The following is a 27,190-nucleotide window of genomic DNA, read 5'->3' as shown; positions in this document are numbered from 1 at the left end:
TTGATTATGATAGTAGTCACTGTATGAGCATTTTTTAGTTAACATAGAAACCGTGATTTTGAGTCATCCTGATCCTACAAAGAATTATGCATGAGTATAATTTCATGTTGTTTAAATAATCTACTGGATGTGAATAGCACTATTTTCCATATGATAAAAAAGGGTGAAATAGTAGTAGTATAGTACTAAGAGATAAAAAAGCACTTTGTAAGTGTTGAGCTTTTCTAGACAATATTCACAGAATAGACATCTTAAAAAAATACTCCAGAAGTATCTGGACCTAGGTTGTTCTAAGATATTGACTAATATCTAACTGAGTCCATCAGAGAGCTAATTTATCATCTTATTTCATTAAATGATACTTAGAATAGGAAATGTATTTTGTGATAACTTAAAGTAGAAACTGTCTGTTTTATGGCAACCGAAGAAATGTACGGTGGTATTATATTTCTTAGTGACCTGTTGGCATCAGTAGCTTTTCCTTCAGTTTAAACACCTTCGGAGAGGGAGTTAGTATGTAACCCCTGGAGCATGTATGTTGGAACACAGTGGATCTCTGGGCATGGAAGTGCCTCAGCAGAGCAAGTTCCTTCTTCATCAGTTCACATTTTGGGTAATGGATCTGTGGTCATGCAGGGAACATATCTTCCTTGCAGATGCTGAGGGTGCTCTTCACCAGCAACAGTCAGGGAGGTCTTGCTTTGGGTGACGTTGCCTTATTGTGTAATCACACATGGCTCTTATTTAGTTGTAAATGAGACTAAATGCCAAATGCATCATATAAACTAATGTTTACTAATAAGTTGTGTTGTATTTAGTGTGCAGAGAGAAAAAAGACGTGTTGTTTCTTTTTAAAATTATGTGAACCTTGTCACAAAAAGCTTCAGATGACTTAGAATTTTGTTTTGTTTTTATTAGTCACTGAGTAACCTATTCAACACTGTCTCATTCATCAAGTGAGTTCTTCAGGAAAAGACATCCTGTCAGGTGTAGCAGACAAAGCAATGAACAGCATTGGTACTGTTAATGACTCGTAGAATGATATTGCAGGGATTGTAAAATGACACCTTATTATCTAGCAGACATTGTTCATAATTATATCACTGATAAAGAGAAAACATATCAAATGTTGTGTTTTAAATATGTCCTTTAATAAAATAAATGCCATTGTAATAAATTTGTTGATAGCTGTATGATCCTTCTGAATGGAAAATGGAAATGCTTTGCATATCTTCAGGATGAAAGGCATTATTACTCTCAGCTATTCACTTGTCAATTTTCATGTAATACTCATGCTATATCAGACATTATAGATGCTTTATGACATTCTGTAAAGTGTAATTCCCTGGTTTACCTACCTTCATGGATTGAACTGACGAATCTCAATTGGCTGTCATCATTTTCATGATCATACACATGTCATATTGTTACAATGAACACATTATGCATATAGCATAGCCTTCATCTTCTTTAGGTAGAGTACAGACCCCTTCAGTCTTGCAAAAATGAATAATTATGCTGGGATTTTAATATTCCTGTTTGCTTTGGGGTTTATTAGCTCAGACTATGAAAGCTCAATTATTTGATATGCTCCATCTGACTAGGTCTTGAAAAAATAGGTTAGAGTTTTCCATGAAACTGTTCTGTGGCTTTAAGCTATCTCAAAATTGTACTGTGGTAAAAATCATCTTTGTTCTGCCCATTGGATAAGTGGCATTTTTTTCATTACCAACTTCAGGTTTGCACATGGACCACAAGTAGGATGAAAAACTAGGGAAGCTGATTGTCACTGGTAATGTCCTGTAGTGAAACTTTAGTCTTCCATTATGCCTGTCTCTCATGAATATGTATTTTGTTGTTGTTGTTTCCGCAGACTCCAGAGGAAGGAGCCTCTACAAGCATCTATGCAGCTGTATCACCCGAGATGGAAGGAGTTGGTGGCTGCTACCTTTACAATGAGGAAAGGACAAAATCGGCTGACATAGCATATGATGAGGAGCTGCAGAAAAGGCTTTGGACAGAAAGCTGCAAGTTGGTTGGGATTTCTGATGAATCCAGCAGAGTACCCTAGAAGAAGCCATTTCCAGCTGGGTAAATGAAATGTATTGACAAACATCTTAGGTGAATTCTTGCAGCATCAGTCATCATCCTGGAAATCACTGTTCAATCCCAAAGGCAAACATGAACAGCTTTGTTCTTCACTTGAATCCCTAGTCTGCTAGGGTGTGGGGGGAATATTCCCACAGAGAGATGTACGTGGTTGGTTTTAAATCTAACCATCAGTTTTGTAAATCATGATGTTTCAGTCTGTGATTAAAATACAATCTTTAACCTTGTGCAGAGTTGAGTTTTCATTTTTTGTTCAATGAGAAAAGACTTTCCCTGGTGAACATGGTGTGTCTGTGGCATGATGAACTTAAGCCAATTTGGTACATTTAGCTTACCTTTTTTTTAGTCAGTTTTAAAAGTTGCAGGATCTTTCCTTAAGCTTCATTAATCTTTAAGACACTTTATACTGGATGTCAGCTCATTCTAATTCAAACATTTGGCATTCATGATAATGTTGTTTCTATCATAATGTTAGCTTTGTATGTCAAAGTTTATCCAGAGATTTTAAGTGAAGATGAGAACAAAAAAATGTAAATAAATAAGGTCTTCAGATGGGATATGGAATTCAAACATTTTCATTTGGAGGAGGGTTGAAGGACAGCCTTAAGAATGAGGAAGGAATCAGATGTAAAAATGGCAGCACTGATTTTGGCAGAGTGCAGTTAGCCTGCTGTATCAGCTGTGGGCATGGAGTACTTGTTGCCTTTTCCCCTGAACCTGTGTAAACTTGCGTCTGCAATGTCTTGTATTTTCTTTGGCAAAGAGATTCACTTATCTACCACCTGTTACATGAAGAGTCACCTCCTTTGGTTGCTTTTGAGCCTGGTTCATATGAGTTTCAAGACTAGCATTGGTGATTTGGAAAAGACAATAAACAGTCGGTGCTCTCCACATTTTCCACATTGTTAAGGGTTTTTTGGGGGGTTTAAGGGCTTGTAGTTGGAAACTTTCAACATGAACTTTTAAACTGTCTCTTTTCCATGTTGAAGAGTAGTCCCTGCCTACTTACTTGCACAGCAGCAACAGGGTATTTTCTATTTTGTTATGTATTTATTCCTCTCCTAAGAATTTCTAACAGCTGATTTCAAACATGGACTCTGTGATTAGGGAGTCTGAACTCTTGCTATTAATGGAGTAAGCTCTAGCCTACTCTCATGTCATTATTTTTAGATATTGTCTGAAAAAGAAGAATAATCCTATAAATGTCATTGCATTTTTTTTTTTCTCTCCAAGATATACAGAGTGAAGGAGAGCTATAGGTGGATGTAAAGCATATATTTACTTTGGGGGATTAGAAATCACTGCATGACAAGACTGAGTGTAAACATACTGATGTGCTCTAATTTGCAGCAGACTAGAAACAGCATGAATGTGTTCCTATGCACTGAACCTGGGACTAATATCCCTTTTGGGCTTTTTTAGCTCAAACCTGGTGCTTCACCGATCATTTCTCCAGTCTTCGGTTCAGAGAGAGATCACATCTAACTGAAAGAAAGCATATTGACATGTCCATAGAATAGCAAGGAGATGCCAATACAGAAAGCAGTATGAACAAAGAAAAACAGATGAGAACAATGATAATAAAAAAATCGGAAGGAGAGCATATTTCCCCTCTGAATTAAGTCATGCATGATTTATTCCTAGCTCCTTAGAATTAGCGTATACAAGGGTTAGCAGCAGGAAATTTATCACTCAGTCACTGTAGCACTTTCTCTGTATGACTGGCTGACTTTTTTTGGTAACTGAATGTAGTGCTTGTGAAATGTGCCAGACTGACACTCTGGGAACTAAATTCCTCTGTTTATTCACGGATCATGCACCGGATGCTGTAAGCCTGCTAGACAGCCAACATTTTGATGTTGCCATAGCATTTCCACAGAACATCATTGCAGCTAGAAGTATGTCCAGGATTACTCAAATTAGATGGATCCAAGTTACCTTCAGGTTAAACTCTATCAAAGCTACACAGCATTTGTACAACCACTTTCAAGTAGCAAAAGGAGTGGTAAAACAGCAAACACTAAAGAGAGCTAGTCACTCTTTCAGTGTAATCTGAATCACTTAATGGTCTCAGTCCCATGAAATCTGTGTTAACAACACTGAAAACATGGTTTGTGAGAACCAAGAACACAGATTGTGCCTGAATGAGGGAAGAATCCTAAAGCCAAGGAGTTTGAGAATGGTGTAATACCATGAAGATGTAGTTGAGCTAGTTGTAAGAGTGTTATCTCAGGAACTAAAAGCAGTAAACTGTGTCAACTCTGCAGTGTCATATGAGCTTGTCTTGAGCAAAATTCAGTGTTACAAAGTCCTGCGTGTCACTATGAGTAATCACTTGTGATACAGCTGTAAACATCCAACTTAATCCTTAGCCTACCTATTTAGGAATATACGTATATATGTATATATATATATATAGCATGTAGAAGCAGGGCAATGATTTTACCTCTGTGCACAGCAATGGTAAGAGCTGATTGTTTTTCACATTTCAAGAAAATGAAATTTCTGAAGACCTGAGAAACCCGTTTTTGACTTCACCAAAAATATGGCTTAGGGGTGGCATAAGTCCTCACAGTAGGTGCACATGTATTTAAAAAAAAAAAAAAAAAAAAAAAAAAAAAAAAAAAAAAAGCTTGAGAGCTTTTTAACCTTGCAAAGAAAGGCAAAACAGTCTCCAGTAACTATACATTGAAGTTGGACAAATCAACCTTACAACAAGAAAACAGATCCTCTCTTTGAGGGTAATTACATATTGGAACATGTAGATCTGATCTTTGAAGATAACGAAAAAATGTATCGTCATGAAAAGGCAAGGAGGCCAAGTAGGCTCCTAAGCAAAGTAGGTCAGTCACAGAGAAGTGACTGACCTTAGATCTCCCTCAGGTCCAAAGTGACAGAATTTATTTCTGTTTGTATGAGAGTGACCCATTGCTTACAACATTTAGAAAGGATGTTTCCATGCCAGTAGTCTGACTAATGTTTAATTCAAAAATCTGGGTGGTTTTACTTAGTCTCAAAAAGATACCCAAAATCTATAGTCCAGTTCAGATCTGAGATCAACAGAGGCATCAGCAAATGGTTACTGTGGCTTTATCCTGTTGCCCTTGATGAGGGAGGGAACACATTTCAAACCACTACATTATTATTTTATTAAGAAAAAAACAAAACACAAAATTATTTTTATTTTTCAGCTCACATGAATAAGAAAACCTTACTCAGGAAACAAACAAACAAACAAACAAACAAAAAACTAACTGTCTTTAAAGAATAGTTTAAGGAAATCTTGTAGATTTACTTCAGTTAATAGTTATTTTGGAATAGTTATGCTATTTAAGCAATATTATTTAAACAGTGAACTTGCATAAGAAATAATGTGCTGACAAAGTGCCCTGTTTCTTAAGAGAAATGTTAACTTTTACATTAATTAACTAGTTCCTTTGTAAATTAATTAATTATGTACTGGGGAAATGAATTATGTATTGGAAAAATACTTCCTGTTATTCACACATAATGAAATAATTGAATCCTTGCTTCATATTCAAAATTAATTGAAGCCCTAAATGTGGAACTTCTAGCCGCACTTCCACAATGTACATATTTAAATTTTATTTATTTATTTATTTATTTTGTATAACTAACAATTACTTTAGTACACAACAAGTAGTATACCATAGAAACAAAGGACTTAATTATTTGATCTCAGGATTATTACTGCATTTTCCAAGTACACAATAATGTTGGTCCTAAATATAACAACGCATGGCAGATATTTAAATTCTCATCCTAAATAAGCTATCCTCATGCAAACTTTCACTCTTGTACAATTCTGGCCTTAGAGTATCCTTCCTTGCTCATTACATGGCATGGTTTATGCTTCAGCTGCCACCATAGAAAGGCAAAATCAGATTCCAGTGAAATTAACATGAAATATGTTACAGATAAGATAGAAACATATATCTGAGATTACTGATATATGATTTTAGGGGGGTGAAGGCTCAGGGCACTGACCAACCTGCAATAACTGAAGAGATCAGTACAAAATGTGAAGTGTATTGCACAACATCAGTTTAGGCAGGACAGATAAGCCATTTTATGAATAACATTTTGAAGGTAATTATAATTCCTTTTTAAAACAAAAATGTGTTTCAGCAATACACTGCAGTAATGATAAATCTGGTCAGGGGCATCTGAGATACCACAGGAGATAAAGTATGTAGAGATAAAATATCTAGGTTCCAAAAATATGTAGAAGTTCCAGTTTGTATTTTGGATATTATCCATCGCATGTCTAACACAAATTATATACAACGTTATTTGCAAGGTCTTTTAAATAAAAAGTGCAGATGAGTAAATATCAGATTTTTGGATTTGGGGCAGAGTAGTGGAACAATTTCAATGTGATGAGCATGCAGAGCTGAAATATGTAGTCACTGCTGGTTTTCAAGTGTCCTTGAAAATGTCAGTATGGAAGTCACAAAAAGCAGAATCCTTTGTCTATTGAGAGAGTAGCAGGCTTGGAATTTAGCAAATTCCTTTTAGCTTCCCTTCGAAGTTGTCTTGAGCTAAGAGGAAGACACATCAACAGTCAAGAGTGCTGTTTCCAGATGTATGTAGTTGTTAATTTCCATATTGCACCCATCAACAATTGTTAACATCTCTCCTTTTAGAAATGGACCAAGGCCAAGAACTCCTTTCACCAAGAGTGATAAAAGAGCAACCAAGAGTTATAAAAGAATCAAAAGATAGCAATGACCCATATGTATTTTGACAAACACTGTGTAGACTGAAACCTGTCACCTTAAAGGGAAAGACTACTTAATCCCAGGAGGGAGGGAGGGAGGGAGGGAGGGAGGGAAGGAGGGAAGGAGGGAGGGAGGGAGGAAGGAAGGAAGGAAGGAAGGAAGGAAGGAAGGAAGGAAGGAAGGAAGGAAGGAAGGAAGGAAGGAAGGAAGGAAGGAAGGAAGGAAGGAAGGAAGGAAGGAAGAAGAGAAAGAAAGAAAGAAAGAAAGAAAGAAAGAAAGAAAGAAAGAAAGAAAGAAAGAAAGAAAGAAAGAAAGAAAGAAAGAAAGAAAGAAAGAAAGAAAAAGAAAGAAAGAAAGCAAGCTACATGTATAACACTTCGTGAGTGATATTAAAGATAGCACTTCACAGAGAGAATGTAAAGCAATCAACATTATGATCGTAAGCAGCCATATGTCCTTTACACAGATGATAGGCCAAGAAACATAGCCTACCCTCTATCTTTGCATTGCTTGAATTCACAGAAAGAGCTCAACCTTCACTGTGAAAGGTCACAACAAAGCCGATCCATTTTACCTATTTATCTTTTACCTATTTATCTTCCCTTTTCTGAAACTAGTAACAAGACTTGTTTCAGCTTGTCCACATTTATGGAACTCATTATGTAGTCCATAATGATCTGCTTATATTCAATATCTATGATGTATCTAAGATGTCTTTAATAAGGAAATGGAAAAAAATACAAATTCAATTTGAGAATTACATCATAGCTAAGGACCATATACTGCATTATTTTCTCAGGGAAAACTTCCATGGAAAAGAATCTCAGTTCTTTACAAGAAAAGTCAGGCTATGTTCAAGAAAGTCAATGCAAAATATTTACAAAGAATTTTTCCCTTAGCTGTATTATCCAGCTCTGCTCAAGTTAATGATACATCCCAGAATCACTGGAGAAAGACACATAACTTAATAGCAGAAGAAGCTATAAAAACCTTGTATCATTTAAATTTGGTAATCCCCTGGAACCTTATCTCTTAAGTGAAAGCACCTTTGTGCTTCTATTAATATATTAAAGCTCTCTTTTTGTCTCAAAGAGATTAATCTAAGAAAATGTGCAATCTAAAAATTCCACTCATGTAGTATATGAAGAGAAGAGAGTAGCATTCATCTCATTTAAAGCAAATCATCTAAAAGCAGGATAAATAGTTTAAGCTAGACACTTAGGCTCCGTCTGTGCTTGCAGTGAGTGTAGTACTTCAATGGGACAATTCCTCTGACCTGTTTTAGTGTGAAATGAGTAATCTGCAGGAGATGCCACCTTGGTGGCTGTCCATAGAGGAAAAATAGACAAGTAGTCTAAGGTAAAAATCCATGGTTTATTAACTAGAAAGGTGCCTTTCTGGGATTCTTTTTTTTTTTTTTTTTTCTCCTTAGCTTTTTAGGCTGGAAGTTACCATAGCAATCTTATATTTTGATCTTCTGTGCAACAAAGATCTGCTAATTCTGATTCTCTTCTTGTCATAAGTGTTTGTTGAAAAGTTTCCAGTGAATTATATCACCTTGGATATGTTTTTCCAGTCTAAATTGCCCTCAGTTCAAAAATCTGAGCTTTATTTCACATCTGAGCTGGAGTAGCTTTTCAGCTTCCAGCTATTTGATCTAGTTACACTTTCATCTGCTGGGCTGAAGAACCTACGTTTTCATCCCAGTGGAGATGGCCAGGCAAGGAAGAAATAATCTCTTGGAATTTTTTGATAACCTGGCTTGATTAAGCTTTTTGAATCTTTCATCAGAAGTCATGTTTTACATCTTGTAATCATATTTTTGTCTCTTAATGAGTCTGATCTAATTTTTCAACTTCCTGCTTTCAGAATCTGAACAACTGATTTTGAAATACATGTACATAGGTAATACAGCCTCGCTAGTCAGTTTATTTTCTCTGTGCTTCTAAGCCCCAAGGCCTTTTTGCCTGAAACGTCATAGAGAAGCTCAGATTCTGAGACTCTATAAGTTTTTTTTCAGACCCACAAATTCCCATAAATACAGCCCACTTTATTTGTTTCAAGATGTATGATCTAATAGAACTCTGAACACTTCTTTTATTGTGATTTATTTCCACAGTTAAAGCCCTAAATCTGCACTAAAGAGTACTTGAGAGGATTTTGGAGCTGTTGAGTCAGGAATTGCAACAGGGACCAAGCATCAGAGCACTGAGATCATGAAAATGTGCCATAGTTCAGCAATTAAAACCATACATAAGATAATAGTCAATGACCTGCCTTATCTGGAATGTAACTAATTTCAGCAAATCAGTCATTTTATTCATTTTTTACATTACTTCTCTTATTTATCACCCTGACAGAATCTCCCAGAAGACATTTCTGTCTCCTCCCAGCCAGGATTAGCTGTATAAATGCACATTTCTCTGAACCTATGAGGTGAAGAGATCCCTGCAATTATACAATACTTCAGCACAGTGCTGAAATTTCAGCAACTTGGCTCCAAACCTTGGTTCTAGAAGTGATTTAGAGAGCAAATTAAGCTCTCAAAGATCTTTTTTTTTTTTTTTTTTTTTTTTTTTTTTTTTAAATAAATCTGAATCTAATTCTTCATTTTTACCTCTCTATACCTCCCAAAAGCAACTTCTCTTTCAATCTGTTCATGTGGGAGATTTCTCCTGAAGCCAATGGAAACAAGTTTTGTTCCATGCATCAACTTTGCATGACATCTGTGATCACGACACTGTAACTCCCTCTTGCCCTCCTGGGTCTTATTTCTGGACATTGAGTTCAAGCTGCAAATTCACAGCTTCTCTGCTTGTTAGGAGGAGAATTATTACCACCCGTTTTATGGGACTGTAAACGACATTTCATACCACATTTACTTAATACACTCTACCTGTTAACACATTTATCACTTTTCCTGTAGACCAGCAAGCATTTTACTACCAGCTCATTCTCCAGGAAATAGTGAAAGCACAGCTGTCATCCTACATCTGAACAGAAATCCTAGATGCAGATATTTCCTGCAGAACATAAGCTCAGAAGGTTTTGTTGTTGTTTGGTTTTTGTTTTGTTTTTGAAAATAAATTAGATATGTTAGATAATGTTGGACAATGTTAAAAAGGTAATATAAATATTTACCAAAAATTTTAAATGCCTGATTTACTAGAACATGAAAATTAACATTTTTTTTTAATAAATAAAATAACTATTTTTTAATTCAATTTATGTAGAAAAAAAACATATTCAGATTTGAAGTGATTTAACTCAATATAGCGGTGTTCTTCACATTGTTTCATGTTAGATAGTGCAGCATTTTGCAATGAAATTTTTTTTTAAACAAGTCAGGGAAGAAGCCTTTAGAGAAAGACACATCTTTCAATCTGTTCTGAAAATAGAATTATTCTTCTATAGAAGTTGTGCTTTGAAGATATTTTTCTTTTAAAAAAGATGACTTGAAGACCTGAGCTGTGAGAGAGAATTCGGTACACAGAAATCTTCCTTCCAGATTACACTGCTGGGGTCCAAGAAGGCACAGAAAGGAAGATACAGTACACATGATTATTTTCTTTTCTCTTCTCCCTTTGTTACTTTCAGTTGTGATGGTTTCATGAGCAGAAAACAAGAGAAGGAACTTAGGTGCCATTGGAAAATGTACTTCCATTGGAAAAGAACAGTTATCCAAATCTTTGTCAGTCCAAGCTCTCCATATCCCTGATGTATTCATATCTCAGTTTTGAGTAAGCCCTTTAAGAACAGCCCTCAGGATCACAGGACTTGAGAAATTCAGTCCCAGCTGTTAATATGTATGATTTACCCCTCTAAAAAATAAAAAAAGACTCCTAGTTTTCATGCGGGTTCAACCTCAGTTACACAATAGCTGGTAACACAAAGTGGCTGCTGTTTTCAGTACAGCTGAAAAGGTCAAATTCTGGGTGTTGCTCTTTTTGAAATATCATCCTCTTAATTCATTGACAAATTCATGCAAAATCATTTTGATTATTTTTCAAAGACTCCGAGGTCAAGAGGTATCACCATGGTCATCTGAACAACAACCTTGAAACTTGCATATCTGCAAAAGAGTTTTATGAAGGTTTGATTCTGCAAATATCCGCCTATCCTGCATTCTTCTAAAGCAAATACCTGGTCTGGGTAATAGGTTAGACTAAATTTGTAATTTTTTCCTTTCCCTCAAGTTCTGTAAATCTTCATGACCTAATTCTCCTGAGAGCAGATGTTTTGGAACGCTGCTGTTAGAGACTGTTCATCACGTCAGTTCAGCAAACCACATTAATATGAAAGCATGTGCTTGAGCATGTTCTAATAAGCAAACTGCTTTTAAGCATGTGCTCAAATTTCAGCATGTGCTTCACTCATTCAGGGCCAAAGTGTGTCGGGTTGCAGATGTCAGGCAGGTGACAAAAGGGTTGTGAAATCACATGCAGGTAGATAAAATACACAGCACAAGTTAAAATCTAATATTAATATATAATAAAGACCAAGACAAATGATCTCATGTATGAAAGCATTTGTCGTGAGCACTAATGCTAAGGGAGACTTATTTTTTAAGTGTTTTAGTTCAATACATTTTAATCAGAAAAACATAGTGTCTGCATAATCTACAGAGGAAAATAATAGGGGCATTAAAATATACTTTAAAATAGAAAACCAAAAATAACCCTGTATTGCTTAATGATTCGTCATATAAGTTCAAACCATGTAATAAACCTCTCTAAAGATAAGAGGCATGTTGTTTTGGGAGAAGACCAGGGAGAATGATCTGCTTCTCAGAGTGTTATAAATAAGATAACTATTATTAGTACTTGATTATATACAGTGTTTCAAGACATATCAAAGCTCTGCACTTCTATACAGCAATGTAAAATGGAGTGGTATCTCTGTGCCTGTGTAAAATTGTTTCTTTTCATGAATGGAAAATAAATACATTCCGAATCACTTGGATTTCACATGTTCAGAAAGCAGTTGATTTGCCGAATACAGATGAAAACTGTATGTCTTCCTACTTTTCCCTATGTTTTCATTTTTAATAAGTCTTTTGTTAGTCAGATGTGGTAAAAAACTTTAGATCAAACCTCTTGGGGTAAAATCTGAAACTCTGGGGAAAATTAAGAAAGATGAATTTGTTTAGTTTCAAAACACATAGCCACTTTGCCAAGAGCCTCCAGCTGGCAGGATAGAAAAATGTATCTCCCGATTGCAAATTGCCAGTTCTAAAATGGCACAGCAGTAGCTTTCCATCCTGATTACCTGCAGCTGGCCTGCCTTTCAACTCTGGGTTTCTAGTCAAAACAATAACTTCCTGTTGCCATATTTTCCAAAATGCCTTCTCCAAAATTCATACAAAGTTACGAAACACAGTTGACAATTACTTGTGTACTTTAGATGAGCCTGTATTGTAGCTGTCAGTGGTTTCCGAACACGAGTGAGACAAGATCTGCATCACTTGCTAGACCAGCTGGTATAGCTGTGGGGAAAAATCAGCAGCCTTGCAGCTCATAAGCCCTTACACAAGTCTTAAAAAAAAAAACAACCAACCAACCAACCAACCAAACAAACAAAAAAGTAGTGATCCTGAGAGTAATTGCTCTCAGCTTAACTTCATTATGCTAATCCATTAGATAGCTGGAGAGAAAAGCTGGTTGTCAGCCCTGGACCTGAGGGAGGATGTTGGCCACAGTAGGCAAGGGCTTCAGATCCCAGGGGATAGAGATAATTGCACAGAAGAAACTGAGGGATGGGATGTGTTTTCATAGGGTTTGATGCCTGGGTGCTGCTTGAGATGAAACAGAAGTAAAAAAGCTCCTCTGTAGATGGTCTAAAACAAAGGAGGTGAGTAACGTAGTGTGCAAATGCTCTTGGTAGCAATGGAAGCAAGCACATGCCTAAATTGCAACATGTGCTGAAATGGTGCTTGGGACCAGGGAGGGCAGCAGGGCTCCTCTCTTCCGTAGGTGTGTGTGCCTCCATGAGGCTGTGGGGGTATGGGATTTCTGGTTTGATTTTGGCAGGATCTGTTTCTCTCTACAGCCTGGCAGAGCTTTGTTGCTGGCTGGGAGGGAGGGGGCTGCCCTCCCGTAGCAGCTTGTCCCTCACTGCTTGGCAGAGAGGCGAAATGGGGGCAGGTAAAAGGGGCACTGCACTCACTGCCCTAGCATTGAAGAGGCACTGAACTTGGTATTTTGCAAAACACTGATGTCTTTTGTGGGGTCCCAGCCCTACCAGTGGGTGTTATGAGAACTCAAAAAGTGGTTCAGATCTTGAGAACATTTAAGCTTGGGTCTCCTGTTTCTGGCAGAGGAGAGTTGGTAGAGGAGCAAAGCATCAACTGCCAAAATGCAGAAGGTCCTGGTCACACATAACAACAAATTTCTGTGCACCTGAGGGAACTACAGATGAGAAAGGGAGACTTCCACTGTGTTTAAACACTCCTAAGATCAGTTGAATGCTGAGAAAGAGTGTTGTTTGTTTGTTTGTTTTTAATGTTTTGATATTACAGTGTTCATCCCTGTCCTACTTTAGGGTTTTGTTTTCAAATCTGGACCTTGATGATTCATATTTATTAGAGAGAAGAGTGAGGAATGCCCATCTGGAGAACACAGAGCTGGAATTGCCTGCTCTGAGATACTTTGCTCATCCACTGGGAAAGCAGTACAGCAGGGCAGCTGCTGGTAGAGGGCTGGAGAGCATGTGCCTGTCCTGAGCATCAGAGCTCCTCCTTAGAGCATTGAAAAAAACAGCAGGAGTAAACCAAACTCCTGAAAAGTGACTGAAAAAACATCAAGCAGAAATGTGAGTGTAATACAAAAACCAGGGTGTTGCAGACGATGGCCACTGTGCTCTTGTGTGCCTTTCTCCTTTGCTCTCTCCTTCAAGAGAACACGTGACAGCTGCAGTTACAAACAACATCTGTGTTAGGTGAGACCCAGGTACTAAGAACGTCCCATGTGGAGAGGGTACAGTATTCTCTCTTTAAAACAGTCTGGTTTTATTTCCTCTCATTCTCTCTTCTGTTTTTTCTCTTTCTCTCTGGCTAACTAGGGAGAAGTTAGCTTTTATCTACAAACATCTTGAGAAAAAGAGAACCATTTAAGCTAAAAGACTGTGTTGGTGTCACAAAGAGGAGTAACTCTGAATGAATGAATTAGGCTGAACATCAAGAGATATATATAAATACTGAGATATATATAAATATAAGCAGTAGTGGACCTGTGTGATGACCTGAATGGATTGTTGCAGGCATAAATTCCTTTGACGTGTTTAACATCTTGCTTTTCTAGAGAGTGTGCCTTGCCTTCTGGTGAATGCCATTTAGCTACAAAGGCTGTTCAAGAGTTTTTTGGGAATGACAGCCCTAGGCAAGCCTGACACTAGCAAAACCTTTGTGTACTGACTGGAATTATAAAGGAAAGGTGAAATAAATCAAGGCTCCTATAATAAGTGTAGTTCAGGAAACAATTAAAACACTCTAGCTTTAAACCACAGTATAGGCTTGTGCTGCAGTCTAGAGTGCAAGTATAATGAGGAATCCCTTACAGCCTGTTCAGGGATCTCTTTTTTTCCTAAGGAACTTGGAAAAATCTGCTCTTGAATGGATAGCCCAGTCTTTCTCTGTCAGTAGCAATTTCTCGTTTTCTCATGCCTGTACACATCCTATACAGAGTAATGGGTAAGTGAAGTGTCTGATTAACCTCCTTTGTAATGTCCCCAGCAGTACAGACAGATTTTATTTATTTATTTATAGGCGGAATACACTCTGGTAAAAATGATTCAGTTTAGCAGTTCTTGAGTTCACTTTCTGGTTTTTAGTGCTTTAAATTCATGTCCACACAGCACAGATTTCTGCATGTTTGGCCTGACCACATTGCAGGTGATTCTCTGGGGGCTAGTATCTCCCCAGCTGCTATATGTGATGCTTCACAAGCCTTATCGTCTCTCTTCCAAGAGCTGGGAAAACCTCCCACAGTAGATAAACTGTCAGCTTTCCTACTGACTTCAGCCAAGTGGTTCTAAGGATTATTTTTTTTTTTGGCTAATTTTGTATTAAAAAATACTTGTTCCCCCCACACGTGCTTCCTGATACATGGTAGATTATTTCCTTAACATTGTGTTATCTTAACATTGTGTTATCAGAAATTACTGATGCAGTGCAAATAGCAATGAGCATATTGTTCTTCCTGCAGGCACTCTGGGAAATCAGGGCTGTTGGGGAGCTCCTGGTGATCCTTCTCACCTTCAGCAGGTTTGTACACAGCATTTAGTACAGTGAGTGATGAGCTGCTGTTTGTCAGAGCAGGTCATATGAGTTCATATAAGAGGACGTTTTCCTTGGAGACAGCCTTTTCCATTTTAACTTTTGCTGTCAGTGGATGTGGGAGGAGGAAATGTATCTGTAGACATTAAGGTAGAAACTGGCAGCTCAAGAATATCCTTGGGAGTGGATGTGGGATGTGGATGTGGGAGTTTGGGTCACTCTTATGGCTGGACAAAATAGATAACATTTGGGAGAGGGAAAAACTGATGGGCAGGTTGTTTATGTAAGGATTTTATTTCTGCACCTGACTTTTATGTGAACCCAGGAAGAATAGTAGATGCTCTACTGAATCCAGGTTGTCTTTCAGATGCAGGAATAGGCAAGACTCTGCCCTCCCACAGAGTCACAGTGTTCTGTATGGTGAGAGATGAAGCAATGAAACAGAAATGCTTCATAAGAGAGAAGGTATTGCCTGTGGATGTGAGGTATTAAAACCCATTCGAATTTGAGAGGGACTTTGCTACCTGTGCAGTCACAGCCTTAAAAGGGAGGCAGGAACAGTTAGAAGAAGGAGGAGAAAAGGGGGGAAAAAAAAAGGGGGGGGGGGGGGGGGGTAGAGGAATCTGGAGAAAGCCAGAGGATACAACTGAAAAAGTGTACAGTGAACTACAAAAAAAAAGTGTAAATGTAACTAATATTTCTTTTCCAGCTTGCTTCTAAATTTTAGTGTCCTAGTGAAACAGTCCTCTAAAGTTCAGTAGCTCCGTCATTCAACAAAGAGTCAGTGGAGAGCAGGAGGTGTCTGAAGTTTCCCAGAGGGAGGTCTTGTCTGGCCGTGCTTAGGTGCAGTAGTTGGGGAGACAGAAGCTCACCAAGGGCAAGATTACAGTAGGAAAGTGGGAAAAGGCAGAACAGAAAACAAAAGCAGAAGTGAAATAAGCCCGCTAAGGAACATAACAGGAGATAGGACAGAGCAATTTTGAACAGAGAATGAGATCATGAAATATGAATGATACAAGATGTGCAGGAGAAGGAAATCTTCAGGGAGAAGACTGACCATGGAAAAATCAGCTGCTGAAGAAAAAAGAACATAATCCCAGTGAAGCAGCTTGAAGAAAATGGAGTAAACAAGTGGAAACCTTCTGGTTTAAACTTTTTTCTTTTTTTTAATGGTTTTTAATACCATTTTAAAATGGTATTTTAAACATCACTGTCTGGAAGGTTCTGCTTATTCCTGACTTCCTGTATGTCTTAGAATATATTGGGAATTTACTTCCATTTGCTTGATGCATTTGCAAATGACTACCACGATCTTTTCAGCCTAATCTTTGAAAGAGAAAATTGATGTGAACATATTCTCTCTAGATCTGTGCCTCTGAGACATGGAGAGAAAAATAAAGCTTTGGTGACTAAGAGTCATTTAATTGAACATGTTAAACCAAACCACAGCTCAACACTGGGGCAGTTGTCTTTTTTTTTTCTTTTTTTCTTTTTTTTTTTTTTTTTCAAATTTCAGTTTTAGTTTAAAATTGTTATCCTGAGACCCCCTTCTCTAATTTGCTTCCACTTCACTCCACTGAAATTAATAGCTTAGAAATTCCTCAGGAGCCTTCCTGAATTATGTCTCTGTCCACATTCTGCCCTCAAGCAGGCTAAAGTGTTTGGTGTCTTCCTCTCATTTGACCTAGACTAAAACCTCTGAACGTGGGATGGGATCTTTCCTCTAGCAGTTAAATAGGATCTCTGATGGCTGCTGCCTCTACAATCAGGGAAGAGAAGTGGCAGACAATTCACTTTTAAGAGCACCTATTTCTTTATCACAGGTGGAAGGCATCTGAGGTCAAGATCAAGTGTCTAGGTTTCAGGCAGGATGAATCTTACTCTATGTTCCTGCATCCAGATATGCTGAGGAGGCAATCTCAGATCAGATCCAGTGCATCTTGGCAGAATGAGGGATGTCTACCTCAGGAACAAGAAGAATATCTCTGTCTGAGAGGGACTGGGCTGCCCAGAGAGGTTTGGAGCTACTTTAACCTGGGCTACATGAAGCCCAAGGAACCTCATCTTAATCTGAAGATTCACCCTGCTTTGAAAAGAGGGCTGAACCAGATGACCTCCAGAAGTCCCTTCTGGTTTGAAGTGCCCTCTGAGACTATGAAACCCACATGTTCCTAGAGAGTACCCTGACTGGGAAGCTTTGTTGGAGAGGAGAGGAGCAGAGAGGAGCAGCGGAAGACACCAAACTGAAATTGAAGTTGTGCATGTCAGGGAGAGCATGGCTTGGGGACCACTCATTTAGGAAGATAAATCCTAGATTCTAGTTTGCCACAACCCTTTTTGTACCTTATCTTCAATTAGTCATCAAGTCTAGAGCAAAGAGGGGAAACAGTCAAAACTTAGCCCAGGCATTTTGAAATTTGTGTGATGTCTGTCTGTGGAGATCTTTTACAGGAGATTTGTCCTGCCTAATCTTTAGTCTAGGTAAAATAACCTATTGTCAAGGCTCTAAGGCCTCTAATTTTTTTTTTTTTTTTAAAAAAAAAAAAAAAAAAAAAAAAAGCACAGCTGAATAAGGTACCTGAGAAGTGAGGCTGAATATTTAATTCATGCACATTTTAGCTTCTGACTCATGCAAACTGCCATTCTCGGATCCCTTTGGAAGATACCTGCTTTTGCTCATGACAAAAATTTACTCAGTTCTGGATTTTACTCTGGAGGACCAGGGGCCTCAAAACTGACCATGAAGGACCAAAGTTTTTGGTCGGACCTGAGCCTGGGAGCATGACTTCATGTTCTCCATCCAAAAACAGAGACCCACCTAAGGGGTTTCTCTTAATCCTCTCCTCGTGGAAGGTGCTCCAGTGTCAATTGCACTAGTCCTGCTCCTTTCCTTATTTCATGAGTGACCTTTCCACACTACTGCAGTACAATCTATAGTGTGTCTAACCATAACCAAGTTTACATTTGAATCATATGCTGCAGCATTGGAAAGTTGTGAGAAAAAGGAAAATAATAACATGCAGTCTTATCAATGTTATGAGTACAAGCAGATCCTTCCTTCCTGTACACCAAGGGTAAAATTCAAATTTCTTCAGAAAGAATCTTTGATGATTAAAGGTTTGTTGGCAATAGAGCCACAGAGGTTAATTATGAATTCTCTATGTTGTACTCCTCACTGCTCATTCAGATAGCTGGCTGGCATCATGGAAAGACTGTAACATCCTAGATCAAGAAGCAAGGAAGGAGAAGATTCAAGGCTTGAATATAACATATTTTATCAATGTATAAATGGCAAGTCTTGCCATGGAAGTAGATGGAGCATAATCTGATAGTGGGATTATTTATTTCTTTTTGTTTATACTCTGGCCACAGAACATACTTCCCAATGAAAAAAAAAAAAACATTCAACAGTTCTTTAATAATGGATGTCTATGCGTGCCATACATGGGCTTCTGGACATCTGAAAGCTTATCTGTTTCTTCCTTCTTCTAGCTATAAAAGTTGTTTGTGTACATAAAGGACATAAAACAATACAGTTATCTTCCCTATAGACAGACTGATTTTGTAGAAAGGTATCTATAGGATGTTCCAGGCTATATGTTAACCTTTTTGCGCCTAAAAGACAACTGATCCTTCTCACCCTCCAGCAGGTTTGATGCTCAAAAAGAGTTTGATGCTTTTATGCTATTGCAGTCATGTGTGACAGTAGGACTTTTTATTCTGAAGCTCTTTAAAAAGAGCATATTGCTATATCGCTTCTCACTTATGAATTCATAGCACAGACATAAGGGATGAGACTGGATAAAATACTTGCCCACAATGGGAGCATTCTTGCATAGCAACAATGGGCTTGTGAAAGAGCTGAGCTGCCTTAAAGGTCCATTCTCACGAGAATAGCAAACTTCAGCCTTTGAGAAACAGTGGTCTATTCAGGGTTTCTTTTCTAAACCTGTTTCCCCTTTTATGCATTCTCACAAACATACAGATTTTGTCTCAGAAAAAAAGCACACTGAGAGCACACAGTGTTCTTTCATTGCTGAAAAAAAAAAAAAAAGAAAAAAAAAATGAACACCTATCTGTGTGGATGCCAAACAGCAAGGACAGCCGTCTGTATTCCAGTCATGTTTCCTTATTGTTTGTGCTGTCCTGCCCATCTCCAGAGCACAGGAGACTGCTTAGGGGGATGTAATTCTGTTTAAAAGTCTGTCACTGCGAATTGCGGAGGGGAAAAGGCAAATCACAGGGTAGCACACCCGTGCTTTGGTGCCAAAAAAATCCCAGATCTTTGTAGTGTCAGGAAATAATTTGCAGTGAATACCCAAGTTCCCCCTATGCTGTTTTCTTGAGGCTAGAAGCATGCTAATGTCTTCTATGTTCAGAAATACACACTGCATGTTAAAGGTACATTCAGTAAGAGAAGCTTCCAATTTGGCAGCTGCCACTGCCAAATTTTCGTCCTTAGACCCCACATACAAACAACCACCTCACATCCAAAATGATCAGGTTACCTATTTTGTGCAAGGTTTCCTCTGGTGATAGAGTAGCTACCTTAGCAGTTTGTTTGCCTTGAAATTTTTTTTCATCCTAGTTCAAAAAAATGCATAACTGTGTTGTCTTCAAGAAGCAGGATGTTTATAATATAAAAGCAGAAGAGCCTGGGGTGCTTTGGGAGACTGGAGGTCACATTTAAAATAACTTGCATGTAAAATTATTCAGCAAAAAGTAGTAGCCTGAAGTGAGTGGCTGGTTCAGATACTCTCTAGCACAGTTAAGCAGCCCAGAAGAATTTCTTCTGGTCTTTTTAGAATTTTCACTGATCCTTGAAATGAGACCATTCGTGCTTGTATTTCTGAGTTTTATTCAGGAAGGTCCCTAAGGAAGAGATCAGCAGAAAGCCAGTGCACCAACAGAATTACATGCTAATCCTCAGAGAGGCGCAGCAGAGGGATGGAAGTGAAGAATACAAAGTATGTAAGTAATACATTATGCTGGCTCTCTGCACAGCAGCAGATTTGATTCCTATGGAAACCTTACAAGGGGGAAAAGACTCAAGCAACAACCTCACTCCCTCGTTAGCTGAAGAATGATTAGCAGAAGAAGTCAATTCAAGCCAGTAGAGAAATTGCCCAGAAAATGTCAAAGCTGATGGCCTGTTGGACAGACAGACTTAGCCAAGACCTACAAGCTCTTCATAGTCACAGATCCCTTGTGACCATTAGATTCCTTAAAACTTTTGAAATATGGGTGGCAAACTTAGTGAGGAGAAATCTCTTAGTTAAATAGGGCAGAATGGTGGCAGAACCATCACCCATCTGCAAGAGTCACAGTATCATTTAAAAGTACAATCTCTCTTTTCGAATAAGCTGGTGCTCCATGATGTGAAGGGATTTTTAGAAATAGACAGGATTGAAAAAAAAAAATTATTTACTTCTTGTTTTTAAGTAAGTTTAATTTGAAGAAAATTCTTTGTCTCCATGTAACAAAAGTGACTGTTCCCTCCTAATATTCCATACAACCTAAATTGGATTGATGTCAAATGATTAAATTTGCCAGTGAAGGGGTTGACCTTGAATTGTCTGCTGGGAGTCTCTCCACAGACTAGTGTTTTGCCCTTCTTATGTCCTTTCTGTCCAATCTGCAAAAAGAACCCCTTATTTTACTGTCAGATTTACAAATTAAAACAACTCTGCCACAATGCTTGTGGTGCCTGGCTGAATAGGGCTCTGATTAGCTGGCTGTGTCTGGCCTTACAACCACAGCACAAAGAAGAGAAGAGAATAATAATAATAATAGTAATAAAATTTATTTCTTATACCATTTGAAGAAGAAAAAAACAATGAAAGTGGACTTCACAAAAATGATTAAAAATGCCACAAAGAGAATGATTTTAATTTTTTTAAATTTTTTTCCTAACTATTCAAGTTTTTCATCTAAAATCAAAACTTTTTGTTGTTGTTGTTGTCTTCATGCCCTTAGTGCAAGCACAGTGAAAGAAGACAGTGGTTTTGTAGGGGTCTTTTTAAATACTTTATTTTTATATTATCCTGTTCATGCTTTTTCATGTTTCTGTCTTTGAATTTTGCTTTCCTGGAGGGTGTGAAGAATGCAGAAATAGGGACAAACTGAAAGACATGAATTTAAATTTGTGCTTTTAAGAACAGAACCAGAAAGAAATGAAACATTGAACAAAACACCAAAACAAAACATAACAAAACAAACAAACAGAAAAACAAATACCACCACCAAAAAGCCAGTTGTATTTAAAATTTTCTCATCTTTACAAATGTATTGACAGGAGTGAGCCATCCTTTGGCAAACCCGCTTGAATAGCATTCAATATAGCTGAAGCCCTCTGGAAACCCTTCTTTTTCTGTTCATGCTTACAGTAATCACTTCTCTTAATTCCATAATGTTGACATTTTGTTGCCATTTCAGGTTTTCATTTTGGGTGCTTAAAACTCTCACTGATTTGATATAAGTCAGCTTCATGGTTTTTAGCGAAATCAATACTGATCCCCAACAGTCAAGCATCTACTGCAGTTCTCTGAAGGGCACTTTTAATAATGTTTTGTGTTTTAACATGTTTTGAGCAATATCTAAAGTGCTTTTATGGGGCTGGTTGCAGCTAAGAAGCATTATAAATAACATTATATTAATGCTGCATAGAATTGAAAAACATTAGACACAGAAAGGCTGAAAGAGAGAATTATTTTGATTTGTGTCTTAAAAAATAATTTTAGGCTTCTGGAAAAAGAAATTATTCTGCATCTCAGAGACAGGCTGCAGCATTTGGAGAAAAGCACAAGATTGCTGTCTAATTATAAAGGACTGTGCTTGTACCATTTCACCCATTTGTTATAATCAAAATCATTAAATTAATTTAGCATTGTGCCATTTTGTCTTGTTAAAATCTATGTCAAGAGAATAAACAAGAGAATTAATTCATTTACTGTTGTACCTTATAAAGATGTTTCTACCACATTTCATGTGATGTAGAAACACCTGGCTCACTGGTAGGAGACTGCAGTGCTCTGGGTGGCTGCAAAATGCTATAGGGTTGGTTGAGAGAAACCTTTACAGAGAGAGAGTGTTGCAGCTGAGAGAGGCTGTATAGTGACACAGTCACCCAAATACACAGGACAGGAGTTGCCTTTGGCCTTCAGGACATCTTCTGCTTGAAGAGGCTGTGGAGCCAAGGAACAGCACTTCATAGCTGTCATCTCTAGATCACTCGGCAGCTGTTGTTATTTACAGAGTCACACAGATGTTGAAAATTTCCCCTTCTGCTCTCCCAACCCCTCTCCAAAAGCCCCAGTAGTCAAATAGACCTCTTGGAAGTAGTGTCTGCAGACTCTGGTTTGTTGTTGCACGCAGTTGCCTGTCTCATCATAGAATCATAGAAGGAAACACCAAAATCCAGAAGAGGTCTTTCCACTCCCTTCACCCCAAGTAACTTGGGTTACAAACACTGGTCTTAACCACGTGTTGGTGGCTGCAGCTTATGGTGCGAAGACGGGAGCTTCAGGATCTCCTCGACCCAGCACAAGTGTTGCTTATTTCTGTGGTGGACATGGAAAAGCTGAAGCACCTTTCCATCTGAACCTTTCCACTTGTCTTGGGCACTTTCCTCTGGCTACCTGTACAACCAGCCCCATATTCTCTCCTTTGCAGCTACAGACCACGTGGGTAGCTCTGGAATTTTTACAAGGTTAAATACGTCCACTGAGACAGTCTCTTAAACTACAGACATTTTGTATTTAATCACCATGTTTAAATATCTTTATGCCACCCATGCGCACAGATTTTCATTACATTTTCAATGGGCTAATAACCATTCTGTGTCTGTGCCCTACTTGTGCACATTTTGCCAACTAAAATGCCAACTGGCACTGTTTGGTCATTTTCAGATGCAAAGGCAGATGTCTGCTCTTGTAGGCAACACAGCTGGGCACTCTGTGTGTGTGTCTGTGCATGTGTGTGTCTGCGCTTAGCCACCCTTTTTCAATGATACAGGAGTATTTTTCTGAAGTGAAGCTTGGCTTCCCTGTCCTCATGAGCTCTCTTTCATAAGAGAGCAACGAGATTCCTAATGAAAGACAGCAAGCCTCTGTAACTACAGGAGAAAGATGCTGTGTTTTTCATTTTCCCTTTTTTTCATTTGGTCTGCCAGCATGAATATTTTTGTCTGTTTTCCAATCACCTAAGAAGCTTTCAGTGAGTGCACTGTGTATGATTTGATTATTATCCTATTATTTAATTGATGTTTGACTGAAAGTCATAGCATACTTTTATTCTGTCTGTCTGAAAGAACTTTCAAGAATTGTTCCATGAGATCCTGTTTGGTACACACATTTCCTCAGCGTGCCTGAGCTTAGTGTCAGCAGCTGGTCATGGCAGAACATTTCCCCACCATGCTGGCAGCATCTGACAGCTCCAGGCTCTTGGGGAGCATGAGGAAAGCAAGCCCATCCCCTGCCATAGTGGGAGCAGGGACCATCATCTGGGAAGGCACACATCTGCCAGTGCAGCCCATAGGTCTTCCTCCAGCCATGTGAGAGGACGAGGATGGGCTTCCTCTCTTCTTCTGCAGGCCTGCTGCAGCTGGACACACCACAAGCTGTCACAGCACCCTGGCCTGTCACAGCACACATTCTGAAATCTGCACCAGACGATCAGCAGAGGGAGGTGAGGAGTCAAGAGGGTAAGGCAAGCTGTGTGGGGCACCCTGCTCCCCTTGCTCCTGTCCCAAACACAGTCCTCACCCCACCTTCTGCCCTTTATCTGCCTCCTGTCCTACAACTCCTGCTCCTAGGTCTTGGTCCCGTTCCCATCCACTCCTCCTGCTCCCCAACAACCTTTGTTTCTTTTCCATCAGCTTTTCATTGCCCCAGTTTCACCACCTCTCCCCTGTGAGTCCTTTGACCACAAACAAGGCTGGCAGAGTTGGCATTTACATGCAGATTTAGTCAGAGCATAACCAATATTTCATATTACAGCTATTTAATACTACATACACACAGATTTATGTTTATATGTCATATTATTTTGACACATGCAAAATAAACCAAGAGGCCCTCGGGAATTATTTTTTTGTAGCCATTATTCTTCCATTTTCCATATTCCTCTCCTGTCCGTCATATGTAAACATGAATTACAAATTCTTTGGGACAAAGAGTGCTTCATTTTATTTGCCTATTGGCAACAGCAATAATCTGGGTGAGGAATGAATAAATAATTATTACATTTTTATTAGTATTTTGGAGTAAGCAATATACATATTTTTTTCAGAATACAAACAATCAGGTAAAAAATAAATAATTGTCCTTTGCTTTCTGTAATGCCTCTGGAGAGCTCCTACAGGACTAATTTCCATCTGTGGAAACATCTAATCTCTATTAGAGGGAGTTTTTCTTTACCACTTCAAGAAAAAAAAAAAAAAATCTCATAAAGTGATCTCTCCTCTGCAATTAGAAAAACATATTTTAAAGAGTAAACATATATTTTAAAAAAATCCTGTTGTGAGTGGAATTGAAGATAAGTTAATCATCTTGTACTCTGTGTCTTTTCTGCCTTGTTCTAAGAAATTCATCTCTCTCTAGATTAATAACAAGACAAGAGTTAGACATGAGATAATTTACCACATCATTTATTTACACATTTTAATGAAGGAAAGACCATAGAAGCATAACAGAACTGAAGTTTGTTGTCAGTTGGGTTGGGAAATGTATATAAATTCCAGGAACAACTTAGTCAGTACCAACACTATTTTAATTTTAAATGGAAATTATGCAGCTAACAAGTCGTATCGTGTCTTCTCACCACTGTTGATCTGCAAAGCAACAATTCTAGAGGGCATAATGCGAGATCTCACAAAAAATACTTTTGAAAAATAAAATCTGATGTGTGATTCTCCAACTTTAGTTTTATCTGCTCTGCTGCAACTGTATCAAAAATTATGAAAGCCATTTCAATTATGCCCTGAAGATTCCATTTTCTTATTTTGCAATCAAATAACATGGACCATAATCTTGATTTATATCAAGTCATTGCCATTTCATTGGAAATATATCATCATTCAACTGTTTCATTGCATGCTTGACAGCAATAGGATCACTTCAGAATAAAGTCATGCTGACCCACAGCTGCCATTGCAATGTTTGGCTATAAAGATTTTTTTATTTTTTTTAAATACATGCTTAGAGATATTAATTTTACAGAACTAAATAGAAAGATTCAGAAGACGTGTTGTTGAGCAAACAAGATGAGAGATGAAGGTAATGTTTTGTACAGTTTTCTACCTCCATGCTATGGAGGGGTAGAACAAAGGAACATGGATGTCCTGCGTCCTTCTCGCAGCACTGCTTCTGTGTTTCAACATAAACAGTCACCAAAACAAACAAACAAACAAACTATTGGAGTGTTTGGAGTAGACAGTAAGCAAGTGCCCATACCAGTAGGCTGGGACCCATTGCTTCCTCGCGTGCCTGGAGGATCCCTGTATCCTCCTGTGCAGGCTGAAGCAGCCCAGAGGAGTGTACAGACTCCTGATACAGACGTTCTCCTGGGAGGTTGTGGGTGCAGACTGGAAGCCTCTTGGGATGGGGTGGGAACTGCTCTAAGGCATTTTGAAAGATCCCTTTGTTACGACACTGAACAGATGGTGCATGAATCATCATTCCCTTTGCATCAAAAGACTTACCTGTAGCTGCACTGGGTGCAGACCCACTGCGACAGACACATCTTGGGAACAGTTATAGGACCTTAGTCCTTCCAGGATTATGGGATGGAGGAATGCATACTTTCTGGACTCCAGTTAAGTTTAGGCATGAACATAGTGTTGAGATGCCCAGTCCCATCAAAACTGGGGCATTTCTGGACATGAAACAAGGCATAACTCTAAAACACACATGGTCCCTCCAGTGTTACCTGGTGCTTTTCAAGATTATAAGTTTGGATGTCACTCTGCATCTGTCTCCACATTCCTGCGTTCACGGGAGTGCGGTGGAGCCAGTCAATATGTCTCTACCGAAGCGTAGACATGCCCTTGTGTATCTGGGGAATGAAAAACTTGAAGATAGGCAGCATCTGAGAAAGCTTCAGAGATTTAATATATGGGTGGTTTGGTACCTATGCTCTCTGCATAGCCTTAACTGGCTTATGAAATGTTTACTAGGGGCCATTTTGTTTCAGAGACTCTTGTGCAAAATAGCTCCCCTTTAAGCTTTTGTCCTGGCCTTTTGATTCACACAGGGACCTTTGTCTGTAACAAGTTACACTTAGTAATAAGGTAAGATGTAAATTGATCCTATTTACTATTCTAGACTTGTAGGTGAGTCCAATAATAGATAATTGTATCTATACTCTGCTTCCCCTACAAGGATGCAAAGGATGCAAAGACTAATTCATCATCTTGGTAATTTCCTTAGTTAACATTTTTATTTTATTATGACCAACAAAATTGAAATTCTGTCTCTTTTTTTTTTTTTTTTTTTTTTTTTTTCTTATTCGGATGGAAAAGGGAGATATGAAAATATGAAATACACCATGGCTTTTACTTATTTCAGGCTATATAATCAGATGATATAAAGTCAGCAGAAATCTTGCAACTTCCTCTATTCAATTCCTCAACAGAAAAGTCCAGGTTTAAAAGGAGTAGGTCTTCCATTATGCTTGTGATTTATTGGTTCATATTTCTCCTGAAGTCATCTGTCTGAATTTTCACAGCCTTGCCAGAAATTCCTTGTTGTGACCTGGGTTTACTTTCCCACATTCATCATCTTAATTTCATGCCATCTTTTCTTTGTTAAACCTCTTGAAAAATCTCATCATTCCCTTGTCCCATTTGGCCAGATACATCATAATTAAACTCAGGAGCCCCAACCATATGTGGTTTTAAACCTTTGTTATCCACTACATCAATTTTTTTTTCTGAAATTGAGATGACACCTCTCAAAACTACATGTTGGGAAATTTGTCAAATGCCTTTTCTTCCATGTTGCTCTGTATGCATGGTGGAAAGCTCTATCTGCAAAGCAACTTCATTGTCCATATGCAAGTTTCACCCCAA

General features: G+C 38.3%; 1 protein-coding gene and 1 long non-coding RNA gene across 4 annotated transcripts in view; both read left to right on the top strand.

The window, feature by feature from the left end:
- Window positions 1-2,336, top strand: part of DHRSX (dehydrogenase/reductase X-linked) — a 173,745-nt gene extending 171,409 nt beyond the window's left edge. The window contains 1 exon segment of the mRNA XM_084505905.1: window positions 1,874-2,336. Coding sequence (XP_084362031.1) covers window positions 1,874-2,071 — 198 coding nt within the window. The 3' untranslated portion in view covers window positions 2,072-2,336.
- Window positions 2,337-12,552: 10,216 nt separating this feature from the next.
- On the top strand, window positions 12,553-17,573 carry LOC311420598. 3 transcript variants are annotated; one of them, XR_014684410.1, is made up of 4 exons: window positions 12,553-12,701; window positions 15,053-15,111; window positions 15,491-15,588; window positions 17,024-17,573. It is a non-coding gene; the product is annotated as an uncharacterized lncRNA (long non-coding RNA). The 3 variants fall into 3 exon arrangements; XR_014684411.1 differs by lacking the exon at window positions 17,024-17,573 and adding an exon at window positions 15,851-16,538; XR_014684412.1 differs by lacking the exon at window positions 17,024-17,573 and adding an exon at window positions 15,851-16,538 and having other exon boundaries at window positions 15,491-15,608.
- The last annotated feature ends 9,617 nt before the right edge of the window (window positions 17,574-27,190 follow it).

This window comes from Aythya ferina, assembly GCF_964211825.1.
Source record: "Aythya ferina genome assembly, chromosome: 1".
Lineage (NCBI taxonomy): Eukaryota > Metazoa > Chordata > Aves > Anseriformes > Anatidae > Aythya > Aythya ferina.
Note: the sequence above shows the minus strand (reverse complement) of the source record. Positions and strands in the feature narration are given on the sequence as shown.